The sequence below is a fragment of the Centropristis striata genome, chromosome 18, assembly GCF_030273125.1.
Source record: "Centropristis striata isolate RG_2023a ecotype Rhode Island chromosome 18, C.striata_1.0, whole genome shotgun sequence".
In the NCBI taxonomy this organism is placed as follows: Eukaryota; Metazoa; Chordata; class Actinopteri; order Perciformes; family Serranidae; genus Centropristis; species Centropristis striata.
In genome coordinates this window covers 33,193,668-33,211,628 of record NC_081534.1, presented here as the reverse complement: position 1 = coordinate 33,211,628, position 17,961 = coordinate 33,193,668, and the positions used below count along the sequence as shown (strand labels likewise).

Genomic DNA, 17,961 nt, shown 5'->3' with positions numbered 1-17,961 from the left:
CTCCACCAAACAGTGAAATATCCATCTCTTGAAATAACTAGAACTTTCTGGATATTCAGATGGCGGTGTGTCACCACAACACAGCTGCACATGCATGGAGCTCCAAGACATTCAGTGTAACAATAAAAGCATGGTGGATATAGCTAATAATGCATTGTATTTTAAATTACATTTTCAGTCTTCTTTAAGCTACGGTTTAGTCTCCACCAGCCTCGACATATTATATGTAAATAATAAATAAATATACGTCTCTTTAGCTGCTAAATGCTCCGTATTTTCACAAGCTCGCCCCTAACTACTGAACCAGAACAAAAATAAATCTCAGCTAAAAGTCTCTAAAAAAAGCTCTACCATTCTACAAGTCTTTATTTGAGTCATTGTGAATAGACTCAACAGTGTGATTTAGAGTAGAGTAGAGGCTGTTGGAGACCAAATCAAAGCTAAAAGAAGACTGAATATTGCACTTAAAGTACAATTCAGGCCTAAAAAACAAAATAATGAGCTAAAACATGCAGAAATGCTGAAGGGAACTGCAGTCAGGTGATCATTTTCTTCAGGTTTGTCACTAGAAGCTTCTCTTTTAACATGACACTTTTGATTCCCCATGCAAAAATAATGATTACTGCAGCTGATTATTGTTTTCTGACTATTGAAATGTCGGGATCGGAGGCTAATTTCGTGTTAGATACACAAACCAAAGAGGAAGAGTAAAGCGTGCAGCTCTGCTCGTCAGATAAATGAACAGAGACGTTTGGATCCGACGTGTTGCACATGAAAAGACGTTTGTATTGAGGAAGGTTGATCTCTGCAGAAGAACAGTTCAAGGCACATTTCTCTGCTTGAAAAGTTAAAAAGCCTTTAATGTGTGGGCTGCACCCACGTGCCTCCACCCGCCTGCTTCACAGCTAAACAGGAACAAAGCCGAGCGGCTCGGAATAGATGCCGGCTGACGACATGATCTGGCAACAGGTGAAGCTGTTCACCAGCAGGAAGTGGGTTTATATTTATATATCTTTATATCTTTTACTTACAAAGGGCAGCAGCACAACAAACGACTAAAATGTTAGGAAATATCCCGCAAAGAAAGCCTGAAAAGGATCAGCAGGAATTAGGGCAGCAGACGCAAAGACACAACACACTGTAAATCAAGTATCAGTAGCAGTATCAAAATGACCAAAAAAAGACAGAAAATTACTAAAAAAAGACACAAAATGACCAAAAAAGACACAAAATGACCAAAAAATACACAGAATTACCAAAAAAAGACACAAAATTACTAAAAAAAAAAGACACAAAATGACCAAAAAGACACAAAATGACCCCAAAATACACAGAATTACCAAAAAAGACAGAAAATCACTTTTAAAAAAAAGACACAAAATGACCAAAAAATAGACGGAATTACCAAAAAAAAAGACATTTTTTAAAAGACACAAAATGACCAAAAAATACACAAAATGACCAAAAAAAGACAGAAAATTACAAAAAAAGACACAAAATGACCAAAAAATACACAGACTTACCAAAAAAAGACACAAAATTACAAAAAAAAACACAAAATGACCAAAAAATATACAAAATGACCAAAAAATACACAGAATTACCAAAAAATACACTCAATTTTTTTAAAAGACACAAAATTACCATAAAAAGACACAAAATGACCAAAAAAGACACAAAATGACCAAAAAATGACACAAAATGACCAAAAAATACACAGAATTACAAAAAAAGACACTACATTTTTTTAAAAGACACAAAATGACAGAAAAAAAACAGATTACTGACAAAAAGTAACAAAAGGACCAATAAAAAAGACAGAGAATGACCAAAAACCACTCTGGGCTGTGGAGCGGACACAAGGTGTGAGTTTCCAGACACAATCAGGTCTCTCCAGACAAAGAGTGTCTGGTCTGGAACAGAATGATGTTTTTTTAGAAGCAGAGCGGCGCTGCAGCCTAATGAAGAAGTGCTTTTGTTTGGCAGTCATCACAAAAGCAGCAAATTCTCATCAGACTCGCATCTCAGCAAATCAGCTTATTTTTCCCTCTTGATGACGATGGCTGTGCAGAATATTGATGAAGCTTTGATGCAGGCTCTTTTATTATAAAAGATAAATATATAGAGAGAGCTGGAGCTGAGGATATTCATGCCTGGCATTCTGATGCTGCAGCGCCACACGGCTTGTGATTACTGTTGTTGGTGACCTGCTGTGAGTTAAACTGAGGTCTTCTCTCTGCAGCTCAAGCTGTGACTCCCTTTAATCCAAAGTTAGTATTAACATTTTCTGGACACGGACAAAGTAACAGTAGGCCTAACACAAGCCTGTGTCTGCAAAAGGGTTCATGCACTGTAAGAAAAGTCTGTAGATTTTAGGGTGAAAAACTGCTAAAGCATGACCGTAAAATGATAAATGCGTTAATTCAGTTTTAGTAACAATGAAACACTGTAATTCAGGGGTCTCAAACTCAAATTACCTGAGGGCCGCTGGAGACAGTATCAAAATGACCAAAAAAAGACACAAAATGACTAAAGAAAGACACAAAATGACCAAAAAAGACACAAAATTACTAAAACAAGGAAACAAAATGACCCAAAAAGACACAAAATTACTTAAAAAAAGACACAAAATTACCAAAAAAGACACACAATTACCAAAAAAAGACACACAATTACGAAAAAGACACACAATTACCAAAAAACACACTAAATTATTTATTAAGACACAAAATGACCCAAAAAAGACACAAAATTACAAAAAAAAGACACAAAATGACCAAAAAAAGACAAAATTACAAAAAAAGACACAAAATGACCCAAAAAGACATAAAATTACAAAAAAAAGACAAATAATTACCAAAAAAAGACACTAAATTATTTATTAAGACACAAAATTACCAAAAAAGACACAAAGTGACAGAAAAAAACTAAATTTTATGGCAGAACAGCGTTTCTTTTGATGGAAAAACTTTTTATTTATTCTTTAAAAAAATTGAATAAAATGGCATTCTTAAACGTGAAACCAACAGTGGTTGGTAATCTTTTTACCGTAATATTAAAAAAAGTTGCACCGTATTTATTATGGTAAAGTTCTGTCAACCACAGCTGCTGGTATTTTACCGTAAAAACAAATTTTTTTTTTGTTTACAGTGTATGAGAATCAGAGCCATAAACTGCACATTACAGATATATTTTGTCCTTTTCAGGCCCGGAGGAATCTCGGTGCACTACTCCCTCGTCTTTGAGAATAATTTACATAAAGGCAACTCAGAGAATTCGGAGGCGCCGACCGGCAGCCCGGAGGTTTCGGTCAACTCCGGCCTCCGAGAGATGGTGACCAAGGCGTTACGAGAGGAGGCGTCGCTGCCCATCGACCTAGACTCTCTCAACTTTGAACCAGGTACAGAACGAACATCTCTTAACCCTCTGAACCCAAAACACCAAAACACCAAGCAGTTTCAGGGCTTTTTTTTGCTGCAATATATAAAGTAAAAGGCCTTTCACCTCTATATGAACCACACAATCCTGACTAGAAGAAAGGAGAACTAAAAAATGTCTTGCATGTCTGCAGAATAACAATTGTCAATAATCCGGCACAGTGACAGCAGAGGTGGACAGACTGGAATTTGTTGCCTCGAACAGAAAGCATTTTTGGCAAAACCATAATACCTATCATTGATCCGACTTCACTTTGAGCGTCCTGAGTTCTTCCTGAACGTCTACATATGTTTTTTTAAGAAAAATAAAAAAATAGCTTTGTTAGAGCGATCTAAAAAAACTGTTACATCTCCCTTTTTCAGAAATCTTCCTGCATTTTTAATATGGGAGCCAATGAGGCTGTTGGTGGTGTTGGTGGCACATCTGTACGTCGTACGCCCAAACTATAACTCTGACAGCTTTACCAGAGGATTGTGAGGGAGAAGACTAATTTTCCTACGTTTCTATGTATAAATTATTTCTGTAGAGTGGAATTTGCGGCCTGGAGCGCAGTTTTCAAATTTATTTTTTGACAGTTTTTTCTCTCCCTCTACACTCTGGCGATGATGTCACACACTGTGACACGAACATTCCGTGCAATACACACCCATTATAATCTCAGAATTTCTCCAAAAATGATCATGGTCATTGAACAGGGATTAATAAAAAACTATATGACCTATCGAAACGTGGATTAATACACCGATACACAAGACTTGTGTCTACTGTTTAAAGTTTAAATGGAGTCTCTAGGTGAAATTATGCCGGAGGAGTAGACGTTTAAAAATCCCCGATTATTGTTCTTTTTCGCTCATTTTTTTTTCGGCCGTCCCATTCATTTCAATGCAAAATTTTGGGCAGTTTTTCGCGATTTACGTCATATTCCATAGAGAAAAGTAATAGCACACCGATCCCGATCAAACCGCACATTTTGATATATAATATGTGCTGCAAGTAGCGGTTTGTGTCCGGAAGAGGAAGAAGAAAAAATCCACAGTATAACAATAGTGCTAAGTGCGATTGCCCCGTGGCCCTAATTAAAAAAAGAAAAACTGCAAGTTCAGTTTTCTAATTGGCTAAAATGAAATCGACAATTCTTCACCGGTGCACACAAGTGTTTACAATGTTGGAATAATTGTCAGTTTCAGATATTTTTATTACGTGACTGTTGGTATTTATGGCTTCACATTGCACTGAGGAGTAAAGAATTTAATGTTTTTAACAGGATCTGGTTTGTTGTTGTTGCTGAAATTTTAAACAAGAAAACAGGTATTTTTGATTAAATCATTAAATAAAGAAATGAATATTTAAAGCTTAGGTTTGGTTATCTTTCCTGACAGAAGTGTTTTTTGTTTGAGGATCATTGCACATTTGAAAATCCCAAAAAAGATTCTGTTCTTACAGTTTCTGGCTGTAATTAAATTGTGTAATTTTGCCAATTTGTTCAAGAAAATATGCCTTCTGAAATGCAAAAACGTATTGTGGGGTTCAGAAGATGAACAGATGTTGTTCTAATTTTTTATCGTGTAGTTTTATTCTTTAACTTTGCAGTAAATGAAATGGGTTTGATGCATATTAGAACTGCCTGAAACTTGTTTATCTCAAGTGTTAAAATCTGTTGTGCTACTTTCTTTCTGACAGAAAAAACCCTCCGACCAGCTCTGACAGAAACGGCTACAGTGGAAGTGGTGGATGAGGTAAGAGCTGCAGAAACTAGAAATATTAAGACATGCAGTAGTAGTTGTTGTGGTTGTATAACACAATAATTAACCCTCTGGAGCATGACTTCTTCATGACGTCACAACGTAAAAACAAAGTTTCCATGTCCTATTTAATGCATTAACCCTTTTTTAGCTAAGGTAAAAAAAAACACCTCAACATGATTTTACTTTTATTGCAGAGATTTTTCTGATTTAGCTTTGTGCATTTAGTATTTGTAATGCAATCTTTTGTTTAGTGTTTTTTTTGTTTTGTTTTTTGTAATTTCTTTGTGTTTTTTTGTATTTTTATCATGTTTTTGGTGTGTTTTGAGTGTGTTTGTATGTGGTTTTTGGTTTGGTTTTCTTGTTTTATGTGTGTTTTTTGTATTTTTTGTGTTTTTGGTATTTTTTTTGTGTTTTTTGTTTTTTTTTCTAAGTAAAAAAAATGACTCCTCTCAAGAAATGATGATAATGTTTAATGTCACTGACAAATGACCCCCATTAAACTCTTCCCACTGCATTAATCACGTCATGCATCCATCTCTTTGCAGCCCAGTGAGCCCGACTCACACAACGAGTTTGAGGTTTCCACCGACGAGCCGGAGGCGGATAAACCCCGGCTGGCGGTTCCCCTCACCCCGCTGGAGAAGGAGAACGCCCTGGTGACCCTGTTGGATCCCACGGCGGTCCCGGGGAGCACGGCGGTGACTGAAGAGATGACGGAGACGGCCTCCGAGGATATTTCCGAAGAGTCAGAGGAAATTTATGTGAGTGAGCCCGAGCCTTCAGACACAGAAGAAGAAGAAGAGGAGGAAGAAGAATTGCCGATCATTACACACGAGATTGAAACCATCCATCATGAGGAAACGGGCGAGCTGGTGAGGGACTACATGCCGACCCCTCCTGTGATTCTGGAGCTGGAGACGGAGGCTCCATATATCAGCCTGATGTCTCCCAACCTGATATCAGAGGAAGACCTGACTCCTGTCGACGACGACAGCGAGAGTCCCGGTTTGGACGTGGTTACCATGACGACGACGGCAGCAGCTCCTGCTGGAGACGCCAAACTCCTCCCGGCCACGACGCTTTCAGGCGTCACGGGCCAGCCGCCCACCGAGCCGATCGTAAAACTTCTGGAGGACGAAGAAGAAGTTAACACTCTGCCGGACGAGGAGGAAGAGGAAACTGAAGTGGATGTTCCTCGGCCTTATGACGAGGATGAGGTTTCAGAGGTGGAAACTGAAGTTGAATTGCAAGAACCAGAAGGAGAACCTGGTGAAGAACCTGATGAAGAACTGCTAGAGACTGGCTCAGAAGTTTCTGAACCAGAAGAAGAGAACGTAGAGTTGTCCGAACCTGAAATGGAAGTTGTTGGAGTTTTAGAACCAGAGGAAGAAGTAACTGAAGAAGAAGAAGTTGAAGGTTTAGAGCCGGAAGAAGAAGTAGCCGAAGAAGAAGAACTGGAAGAAGAAGAAGCCAAAGTTTCCGAGCCAGAAGAAGAGTTGGTAGTCGAAACTCGAGAAGAGGAAGCAGCTTCAGAACCAGAAGAACTGGAAGAGATGAACCTTGAGGAGGTTTCCGAGCCAGAAGAATCTGAACCAGAACCAGACGACAGCACAGTTGAGATTTTGAATGAAGAAGGAATGGAACCAGAAATAGTTGAAGTAGCAGGAGATGCTAACGAGGAACCAGAAGAAGGTATATTTGAGGTGTCAAATCCGGGTCCAGAACATGATCCGGAAGCAGAGGAAGAGTCTGAACTCGGCGGGGGTGTAGATGAGGTTTTAGAACAAGGAGAAGACGAGGTTGAACCTGCAGGACCAGAAGAAATAATACCTGAAGTTCCAGAGGAAACAGAACCGGAAATTTCAGAGGAAACAGTACCTGAAGTCCCAGAGGAAACAGTAGCTGGAGTTCCTGAGGAAATGGTACCGGAAGTTTCTGAAGAAACAGTACCTGAAGTTCTAGAAACAGAACCTGAAGTTCTTGAGGAAACAGTACCTGAAATTTCTGAAGAAACTGTACCAGAAGTTCCAGAGGAAACAGTAATAGAAGTTCCAGAGGAAACAGAACCTGAAGTCCCAGAGGAAACAGTACCTGTAGTTCCAGAGGAAACAGTACCTGTAGTTCCTGAGGAAACGGTACCTGTAGTTCCAGAAACAGAACCTGAAGTTTCCGAAGGAACAGAACCGGAAGTTCCTGAGGAAACAGAACCAGAAGTTCCTGAGGAAACAATACCAGAAGTTTATGAGGAAACAGTACCAGAAGTTTCAGAGGAAGCAATACCAGAAGTTTCAGAGGAAACAGTACCAGAAGTTTCAGAAGAAGCAGTACCAGAAGTTTCAGAAGAAGCAGTACCAGAAGTACCTGAGGAAACAGAACCAGAAGTTTCTGAAGAAACAGAATCTGTAGTTCCTGAGGAAACAGTACCAGAAGTAGCAGAGGAAACGGAACCTGAAGTTGCAGAGGAAACAGAACCGGAAGTTCCTGAAGACACAGTACCAGAAGTTTCCATAGAAACAGAACCTGTAGTTCCTGAGGAAATAGTACCAGAAGTTTCTGAAGAAACATTATCAGAAGTTTCCGTAGAAACAGAACCAGAAGTTCCTGAGGAAACAGAACCAGAAGTTCCTGAAGAAACAGTACCAGAAGTTTCCGTAGAAACAGTACCAGAAGTTTCTGAAGAAACAGTACCAGAAGTTTCCATAGAAACAGAACCAGAAGTTTCTGAAGAAATAGTACCTAAAATTTCTGAGGAAACTGAACCAGAAGTAGTTGTGGAAATGGTACCTGAAGTTCCTGAGGAAAAAGTTTCTGAACTGGAGTTAGAGGTATTTGAGCCGGAACCAGTTGACGATGAAGAAGAACCACTAGCAGAGGCAGAAGCAGAGGAGGAAGTTCTGGAGCTTTCTGAAGTAGAAGACATTGCCGAAGCTCCAGAACCAGCTGAAGGTGAAGGTGCTGTTGACGTATTGGAACCAGAACCAGAAACAGAAGTGACAGAAACCAGAGAATTAGAGGAGGAGACAGAAACGGTTTCAGAACCAAGCGAAGACGTGGTTGTAGAGATCGAATCAGAACCAAAACTAGAGGAAGAGTCAGAAGAAGTGGCAGATCTACCACAACCAGAGGAGGAACCAGAGGAGGAAACGGTCCCAGAACCCGTCGACATTTCGGAACCAGAACTTCCACCAGAGGCCGAAGTAGAGGCAGTGGAAGTTTCTGAAGAAGAACAAGAGGAAGTTGTACCACAGGCAGAAGAGATACCCGAGGTTTCAGAGCCAGAATCAGAAGAGGAAGTTGCAGTTCCAGAACCAGAACCAGAGGAAGAGTCGGAAGAAGTGGCAGATCTACCACAACCAGAGGAGGAAACGGTCCCAGAACCCGTCGACATTTCAGAACCAGAACTTCCACCAGAGGCCGAAGTAGAGGCAGTGGATATTTCTGAAGAAGAACAAGAGGAAGACACATTTCATGTTGTACCACCGCCAGAAGAGATACCCGAGGTTTCAGAGCCAGAATCAGAAGAGGAAGTTGTAGTTCCAGAACCAAATCCGGACGAGGACATAGTTGAGTTTTTAGCACCAGAACCAGATGAAGAAGCTTCTGAGCCGCCAGCCGAGTCAATTAAGATCCTCCAACCAGTCAACAACATGGAAGATCTTTATTTCGGAGAGGATACCGTTCACGTTATTGAAGATAACGAGTTCCTTCCGCCGGTCAGACCATCATTGGACCATCACGAGGAAGATAACCTACCCATCGTACCCGTAGACGTCCAAACTCCGGAAGAACCCGACCACGAATATCCCGTCATCGACGACTTCTACATAGAGGAGGATGTCGACAGCGTAGACGCACAAGTTGAGAGCGAAACCGCTGCAGAAACACCGACAGAAGCATCAGAGAGCGATCTGCAGCTGGAAACCAACTCAGGTGAGGAAACAATGTGTGATTGAAGGCAGTGAATTATGGTAATAGAGTTGTGCACTGACATTTAAGCAGTTAATTAAAGATCCTGTGACATATTAATCGTCTATTTTTAGCTGCTGCACGTCCTTCTGATCTTCCTTGTTGTTAATTAGAGATGCACAATTCATTTCTGCTGCACAAATGCATGAGATCATTTTCAGGATTTTTCCCCCCTGTTACTTAGGAATAACATCCAGGATATTATCTCACAGAAAAAAAATATTTTCCAGAAATGCACTGTATTATTTTAGAGGGTTTTTCTTGCTTTGGCAAATGCAAATAGCATTAAAAAATGAATTAGTTTCATTAGAAATATTAACCATAAAATTACATTTACAGACATTTTACAGTATTATTTTCCACGGCTTTTTCTTGTTTTTTCTACATTAAGTGCAAGTGCCTTTTAAAAAAGAAATAAATGGCACTGTGACATTTATATGTGAGTATGTGTATATGCATCTAGCCTACGCTGTTGTAGTTTATGTTGTTGTTTATTTTTTCGGTTCGAAAAGAAGAATTAAGTTTTTTTTTTAAATTGAAACTCCTGCATGAAGGAGTTTGAATGCATTATGCAGGCTAATTTTTTTGGTAATTTGTAGAAAATCCTTTTCCGAACTCATGACTTAATTCTGCCTCTTTTTTTTTCAAAGAGGTGACATCTCCCAAGAACCAGGACACATCAGAGGACGGTGTAGTCACAGGAGACTCGGCGGAGGACGATGAAGTCAAAGAAGTCTCGCGGGAGGACGGTGAAGTCACAGGAGACTCGCCGGAGGAGACGCAACAAAGTGATTTGTCTCCAGAGAGAGACATTAAGGTAACGGACTCCTTCCCGACTATCGACTCCGGACTCTTTGAGCTAGCGGAGGAATCTGTAATCCCGTCGGCTCCGGAGTCTTCAGAGGAGGAAACCTCAGAGCCGGAGGCAGAACCAGAGGCAGAACCGGAGCCAGAACCGGAGGCAGAACCGGAGCCAGAACCAGAGGCAGAACCGGAGGCAGAACCGGAGGCAGAACCGGAGCAAGCTGTGATCATTATCGATGAAGACTTGGAAGAAACGGCGCCGAAAGAAGCCGTAACCGCCCCGCCAATGGTTGTGGAAGACGTGGTCGACGAGTCGGTGAGGGACTTGGCGGTGGGGCTGGATCAGACCAACGAGGTTCTGCCGGAGGAGGGCAGCACCTTCCTCCCCGTTGGCGAGGATCGAACCGCCGTCGGCGCCACGGCCCCGCCCCCGCTGAGGTACCTGACCACGCCCACCACGACCACGGCCAGCCACGGCCGGGAGCTGGTGGTGTTCTTCAGCCTGCGCGTCACCAACATGGACTTCTCCGAGGATCTCTTCAACAAGACGTCCCCGGAGTACCGATCCCTGGAGAGCACCTTCCTAGACGTGGTGAGTGGTATTAACCATAAAACTAGACTTTATAATTTTGAGTCTTAAAGGGAGAGTTGGAGTGTTTTTTAAGTATGGTTGTTGGTTGTTTGGTACACTGTAAAAGTCATTTTCCAGAATTGTTCTTTATTATTTTATATGTATATATATATATATATACATTTAAAATTATATTCTAAACTTTTACAGTATTTTTTTACAGTTTTTTTCTTGTTTTTTACTACATTAAGTGCAAATGCCATTACGAAATTACTTATATTACAAATATTAACAATAAAATGGAAGTTGAGATCTGCATATTCATATAATAGGACATTGTACATATTTCCTTTTTTTAAACAGTTTTTTTTTCATCTTATTTTCCAGAAATGTACTGTATTATATTAGTCTTTTTCTTTTCTTTTTCTTTTTTTTTTTACTTTTTTTTTTTACAAATATTTACCTCCAAATTATATAATGGGACTTTTTTATTTTTTATTTCTTTTACGTGATTTTTCTTGTTGTTTTTTTCTACATTTAGTGACAATGCCATTAAAAAGGTAAATTACTTTTATCATAAATATTAACCATAAAATAGAAGTTGAAATCTGCAAAGTAATATAATGGGACATTATAGATTTTTTTTGTGTACAATTTTTTAATGGCCTTGAATTTTAAATAACAGTGAATTCTATGTAAAAAAAAAAAAAAAAAAATCATAAAAATCATATTGCTGAATTAAAATTAGGGCAACATTCTTTTTTTAGAATTCAAAATTAAAATAAGTCTGGCAGTAACACTTACCGTCCTATTTAATTAAAAATGTATATATATATTTAAAAAAATCAGAGCGATTGAGCGTGCATATTCAGAAAATATATTTTTTTCTATTGTTAAAAACAAGCCAAAAAAAAACTTGCAAGCCAGCATTGGCTTTAATGTAGAGGGAATTATTTAACCTCCACTGAAACTCCGCCTACAACAAAACATTATAGTGTTCACTAACAGAAAATGGATCTATAGGTCATCTGAGTGTAAAGCAGACTTGACATAAATATACTTAAACTACCAATTTAGCTTAAAATGCAAATAATTAGTTTCCCATACCTGAGCACAGATTCTTTAGCCATTTAAAAATGTTAGTTCTTGTAGTTTTTGACCTTCCTGTGAATTTAAATAATGACTTGACAGTTAAAAACAGAAAAGAAAGGAAAGTGAGCAGCTGCAGCAGAGAGTCAGACCTGCAGCCGGCCGTGCTCTGAATGGATTTGTTCTGATGTTTTGCATGAAAAGAGAAAGTGAGAGAATAATTTTGAGTTCTGGCAGGTACAATACAGCTCGTTTTCACTACAAACAATGACTCGGCTGAATTAACGAGGCGGGGAGAATATATGCTGAGTGAACAGAGTGGTAAACAGGAGACAGAGACACTGCTGAGCATTTATTCTTCATGAGAGAATCACTGACACACTGTAGAGGCTTTACAACATCACTATTTGGGTTTGTTTAAGATTTAATGGCTGTTTTCATCAAAGATTCATTTCCAGAAACATCCTACGGTCCAAAAGTCAGATGAAATATCATCTTTAACAGCCAGAATACTCACAAACTCTCCCTTTTTTTAAATCACTGCCAGTTATTCTCATCTGAATGCGGCTCTGATTAGCACTCTTCCACAAACAAGTGTGTAAATCCCTTCAATTAGCAGCGAGCAGCAGTTTAATTTCGATGCCCTTTTGGCTGCCTGCTCTCAGTCTCTCTCTCTCTTTCTGCTCCTCTTTGAATAGAAAACTCCCTCTGAACTCAACCACATGGGAAGAATTTTCCCTTTTAAGAACTGAGATCGCTAAAGACGTTAAAACACTTGCAACACTTGTAGCATATTGATCTACTTTCAGTTCGTGGGCTTTGAAGCGTGTTGGTCTTTAACATTAAAGTGTTTTAGTGTCTGAAGAGCTTCTTTGATGCTCCGTGCACCTTTGAAGCAGGTAGAGTTCACAAGTTCAGATATGCACAATTGTAAAAAAAACATCACAACATTTATCAGACGGGAGAAAATACAATGAAAATAATGATCATTCTTGTTCCCCTCAAGATGAATATTGAATCACTTTTCCTTCAGCTCCATCATAATCATCCACTACTTTGGATTGTGACCAAATCCTTTAATAAAAATAAAAAAAGATGTTTCCATCAGCTTCAGCTGCACTTTGTGTTCACTGCTAATCAGGAAAGAAGGCCGACATGGTCAACAATACACCTGCAAAACCTCAGCATGTAAGCAAATTTGCAAGAAAAAATAAATAAATTTACAAGAAAAAACTTGTAAAACTTAACAAGGTTTCTCGCTCCCTTTTTCTCGCTCTCTCTCACTCTCTCTCACTCTCTCTCACTCTCTCTGTCTCTCTTTCTTGCTCTCTCTCTCGCACTCTCTCTCGCGCTCTATCTCGCGATCTCTCTTGCGCTCCCTCTCGCACTCTCTCTCGCGCTCTATCTTGCACTCTCTCCCTCACGCTCTCTCTCGCTCTGTCTCTTGTGCTCTCTCTCTTGTGCTCTCTCTCGCGCTCTATCTCGCACTCTCTCTCTCACGCTCTCTCTCGCTCTCTCTCGCTCTCTCACTCTCTCTCTTTTGCTCTCTCTCTCACGCTCTCTCTGTCTCTCTCGCACTCTCTCTCTCGTGCTCTCTCTTGCACTCTCTCTCGCACTCTCTCTCTTTCTGTCTTTCTTGCTCTCTCTCTCTGTCTCTCTCTTGCACTCTCTCTCACACTCTATCTCGCACTCTCTCTCTCGCTCTCTCTCTCTCTCACGCTCTCTCTCGCACTCTATCTCGTGCTCTCTCTTGCGCTCCCTCTCGCACTCTCTCTCTCGCGCTCTATCTCGCACTCTCTCTCTCGCGCTCTATCTTGCACTCTCTCCCTCACGCTCTCTCTCGCTCTGTCTCTTGTGCTCTCTCTCTTGTGCTCTCTCTCGCGCTCTATCTTGCGCTCTCTCTCACGCTCTCTCGCACTCTCTCTCTCGCGCTCTCTCTCACGCTCTCTCTCGCGCTCTCTCTCTCGCACTCTCTCTTTCTGTCTTTCTTGCTCTCTCTCTCTGTCTCTCTCTCTCACTCTCTTGCTCTTTCTCTCTCTTTCTCTCTCTCGCTCTCTCTCGCTCTCTCTCTTTCTAGCTCTCTCACTATCTCTCAGTCTCTAAATTTACAAGAAAAAAACTCAAATTTAGGAGAAAAAAAAACTCAGAATACGTGTCAGATTTTCCCTCTCAGATTCTGTCCAACAGACGAAGGACATTTGTTCATATAAAGCACAGAGTGAAGAAACCAACCAGAGGAGACAACGAAGACATAAATTAAATGTATTGTTGTTATTTAATGTGTTCAGACTCAATATTAGAAGCTTTATGTAACATCAATATGTATTGTTTAAAGGACATACTGATCTTAACCTCATTGTTTCCTTCTATTGACTGCTATGAATCACTTTTCCCTCCCGTCGATAGACTTCGATCGGACTTGTCAAAACGCTGTAATTGGTCAGTAAACCATTATAAAGCAGCAGACTGGGAGGCTCCCAGTCATCATTATTAAACTCCCAGGTGTGGATGTTAAACATCATGCACGGTCAGCGTTCCTTCACCCCGTTAATAAATAAGTGAGCTCCTCTGAGCCTCGGTGCATGTTTTAAACATGATAATAGCTGTGAAAAGAGTCAGACTGAATACAAATCAATGAGAACATGTGTAGCGCTGCCACCACCATTCATTTACCAGCGTCCACTGGGGACAAAGGCAGAAGTTGGTACAAATTACAAGTACAAGTACAAGTTCTCCCTGTAACTTTTAAAAGTCAGAGCAAGAAAACTTCTGCATGATTGTTTTCAGTGTAAAAACTTGAATGAAGAATGGTATTTCTCTCTCTCGTTCTCTCTCTTGTTCTCTCTCTCTTTCACTCTCTCGCTCTCTCTCTCTCTCTTTTTCGCCCTCTATCTCTCTTTCTCTCTATCTCACTTTCTTTTGCTCTCTCTCTCTGTCTCGCTCTCTCTCTCTCCGTATTTCCCGTTCTCTCTCGATCTCTCTCGCTCGCTCTCTTGCGTTCTCTCTCTTTGCCTTTCTTGCTCTCTCGCTCTTTCACTCACTCTTTCTCTGTCTCTCACTCTTTCTCTCTCTTTCCTGTTCTCTCGCTCTCTCACTCTCTCTCACTGTCCTCTCTATCTCGCTTTCTCTCGCTCTCTCTCCCCGTCTTTCTCGCTCTCTCACGCTCTCTCTCTTTGTCACTCTAACTCTCTTTCTCACTCTCTTTTTGTTCTTTCGCTCTATCATGCTTTCTCTTGCCCTCTCTCGCTCCGTCTTTGTCGCTCTCTTTCTTTGTCTTTTTTGCTCTTTGTCTGTCTCTTACTGTCTCTCTCGCTCTCTCTTTCTTGTTCTCTCTCTCTCTTGCTCTGTCTCTCTCTCTCTCTGTCTCTCTCGCTTTCTCCCTCTCTCTTCCTTGTTCTCTGGCTCTCAGGCTCTCACTCTCTCTTGCTCTCTCTCTCTATGTCCTGTCTCTCTCTCTCTCTGTCTCGCTCTCTCCCCGTCTTTCTCGTTCTCTCTTTCTCTCTCTCTCGCTCACTCTCTCATGCGCCCTCTCGCTCTTTCTCTGTCTCTCTCTGTCTCTCTCTTTCTTGCTCTCTCGCTCTCTCGCTCTCTCGCTCTCTCTTTCTCTCTCGTGCACTCTCTTGCGCTCCCTATTTGGCCCTCTCTATCTGGTCCTCTCTCTCGCTCTCTCTCTATCACTCACTCTCTCTCTCTCTCCCGCTCTGTTCTCTGTTTATGCCGACAGCAGTGAGAAATTAATTCAAACACACAGTAATTATCACATGAATAGAATATATTGGCTCAGGACTATATATTGCCTCTTTAAAAAAAAATAGTGCTCTAAATCCTTAAGAGACCCACATTTTCTGAATAGATTTTTACTTTTCTGACTGCATCAATAGAGGTAATTATGTACGGCCGTGTGGGAATTAGAGAAACAAAAATTGTCGAGTGTGTGAGTTTAATTGTGCGCCGTGCAGAAATGCAGCAGGCTTTCTGGAGAGTTTAACCGAATTTTGAAAGAGGCTAATTTGTTGATGCGGTATCTGGTGTGAGGTGAAGACTCCTTCTAATAAAAACGAGCTTGATGACAGGAGGAATAAGAGAAGGAAACTGATGAGCGAAACAAACTGAAGCCTGCGTCACTTAACTGCATCTCTTCAGTAAACAACATAATCACATCAGTGGCAGTCGCTGCCACTGCTGCTTAGAAATGTATTTATCATTTCACACACACACACAAACACAGCAGCTACTAAATACATTTCCCGTTTCTGCCTTCATGCAAAATTGACCATAAACATTTATGAAGTGTTGGGGGGAAAAAAGTAGCCATCTTCTGTAAAAATAGAATTTATTGAGATTTAACCCACAAATATGCAGCTGCATGCCTCACGAGGTGTTGGGACGTCAATCTTGACTTCTATACATATTTAAATGCTTCAGGACATGATGTGAAAACACAAAATGTCACAATCATATACAGGAAAACATTACCAATAGAGATGTCCTGCAGCTCTGTGGAATCAGCACAATCGTGGCTAGAAGTGGGAACAACTCAAACATGTCTTTGTGCAGAATTACACAGTTTGAATGACAGAAATCATGGAATAAGAATAAAAAGCAATTTTTTTCACACAAATAAAAGCACAAAAAATTACAAAAAACACAAATAAAAGCACACAAAAAACAGAAAATAATTACAAAAACACAAATAAAAACACAAAATAATTACAAAAAACACAAATAAAAACACAAAAAATACAAAAAAAACAAATAAAAAAACAAAATAATTACAAAAAACACATAAAAACATAAAAAATACAAAAAACACAAAAATATAAAATAAATTACAAAAAACACACAACATTTTTACAAAAAACTCATAAAAACACAAAAAAAAACACATAAAAACACACAAAGAAACAGTAAACTCAAAAGATTGCATTAAAAATGTGGAATGGAGGAAACACAGCAAAATTAGAAACATCTCTGCAATAACAATAAAAATCATGTTAATACACTTGAAGGTGTTTTTTTTTTTAGCTTTGCGGAAAAAAGGGCTACTGCGTTAAATTGGACTTGGAAACTTTAGAAGGGAAGCTGACAGCAGAGCTCCATGCTGCCTCGTTTTTACGTTGTGACATTGTGAAGAAGTCATGCTCTGGCGCTCTCCTGGACTCCACAGGGTTAAGAAACAAATCAAGTGAGAAGTTGAGACATTTTCCCATTGACTTACATATAATCAGACTTCTTTTTGCAGCCAGTGGAGTCGCCCCCTGCTGGCCGTTATACAGAATGCAGGTTTAAGACAGCTCTGTATTGCCTTGATGGTTTCCATTTGGAATAAACAGAAGTTTTTTCCTGTTATTGCCTCTATAAATGTGATTCATTATACTTTAACTTCTCTATTATTAAAATAACATATTTAGTGGATGTGCATCTTTGGTGGATCCTCCTTCACAAGAAAGAGATGTTGCTGTTGTCACGCATGCAAACACGACTTTCATCTCTCTCACCGTGTGCAGATGTATTTTCTGACATCTGGCTCTCTGAATATAAACTCAACTGAGGAGCAGCTTTGCCTCTTAGAGATGTTTGCATGATTTAAAAGCTATTCTGTTGTCTTTACAACTCTTGAACGACCAGAAAAACCTTCTGATTCAAGCAAGGAGAACACCAGAATCACTCCAGAAGTTGGAAAATGAATAAATCTGCTGAAATAAATTCCATAACTGTACGACAGAATCAGATTTGAGGCATAAAAAGTGTTGATTTATCGAGCGTTTTATAGCAACTTAACAGAGGAAGCATCAAGTTATTTATGACTTCAACTGGCTTAGAGAAAAAGATATGAATGAGACAATTTAATCTTAATTTTTTTTCTGAGCAGCAGCTTAGTTTGTGCAGGGAATCTGTCATTTTTAGGAAGCGGTGTAATTTTCTCCTAATGTCTGGGTTGTGTGAGTGAGTTCTGCAGCTTCTCATGTATAACAGATGAGACGATTTGATAAATGGAGGCAAACACTCGGTCGTTAATATCAAATTAACTGTCAGACAGAGTGAGGCTGGGTCTGCCGGGCGGCCCCGGGGACCTCCAGGATCTGATTCATCTGTCATTCTGTGCTCCTCCTCCTCCCGTCTGCAGCTGCTGCCGTACCTACAGGCCAACCTGACGGGCTTCAAGAAACTGGAGATCCTGAACTTCAGGAAGGGCAGCGTGGTCGTCAACAGCAAGGTCAAGTTCGCCAAGTCGGTGCCGTACAACATCACGGAGGCGGTGCACTGCGTCCTGGAGGAGTTCTGCTCCGCCGCATCCAGGAACCTGCACATCCAGATCGACACGCACTCCCTGGACGTAGAAACAGG

At 40.3% G+C, this 17,961-nt stretch overlaps 1 protein-coding gene across 1 annotated transcript in view; it reads left to right on the top strand.

Moving 5' to 3' along the window:
* Nucleotides 1-17,961, top strand: part of LOC131990749 (titin homolog) — a 53,144-nt gene that overhangs the window by 21,804 nt on the left and 13,379 nt on the right. Inside the window, exons 9-16 of the mRNA XM_059355863.1 lie at nucleotides 3,207-3,400; nucleotides 5,119-5,174; nucleotides 5,729-8,508; nucleotides 8,607-8,611; nucleotides 8,712-9,113; nucleotides 9,800-10,074; nucleotides 10,159-10,545; nucleotides 17,741-17,960. Of these exons, the coding sequence (XP_059211846.1) occupies nucleotides 3,207-3,400; nucleotides 5,119-5,174; nucleotides 5,729-8,508; nucleotides 8,607-8,611; nucleotides 8,712-9,113; nucleotides 9,800-10,074; nucleotides 10,159-10,545; nucleotides 17,741-17,960 (4,319 nt within the window). The remainder of the gene's footprint in view (nucleotides 1-3,206; nucleotides 3,401-5,118; nucleotides 5,175-5,728; nucleotides 8,509-8,606; nucleotides 8,612-8,711; nucleotides 9,114-9,799; nucleotides 10,075-10,158; nucleotides 10,546-17,740; nucleotide 17,961) is intronic.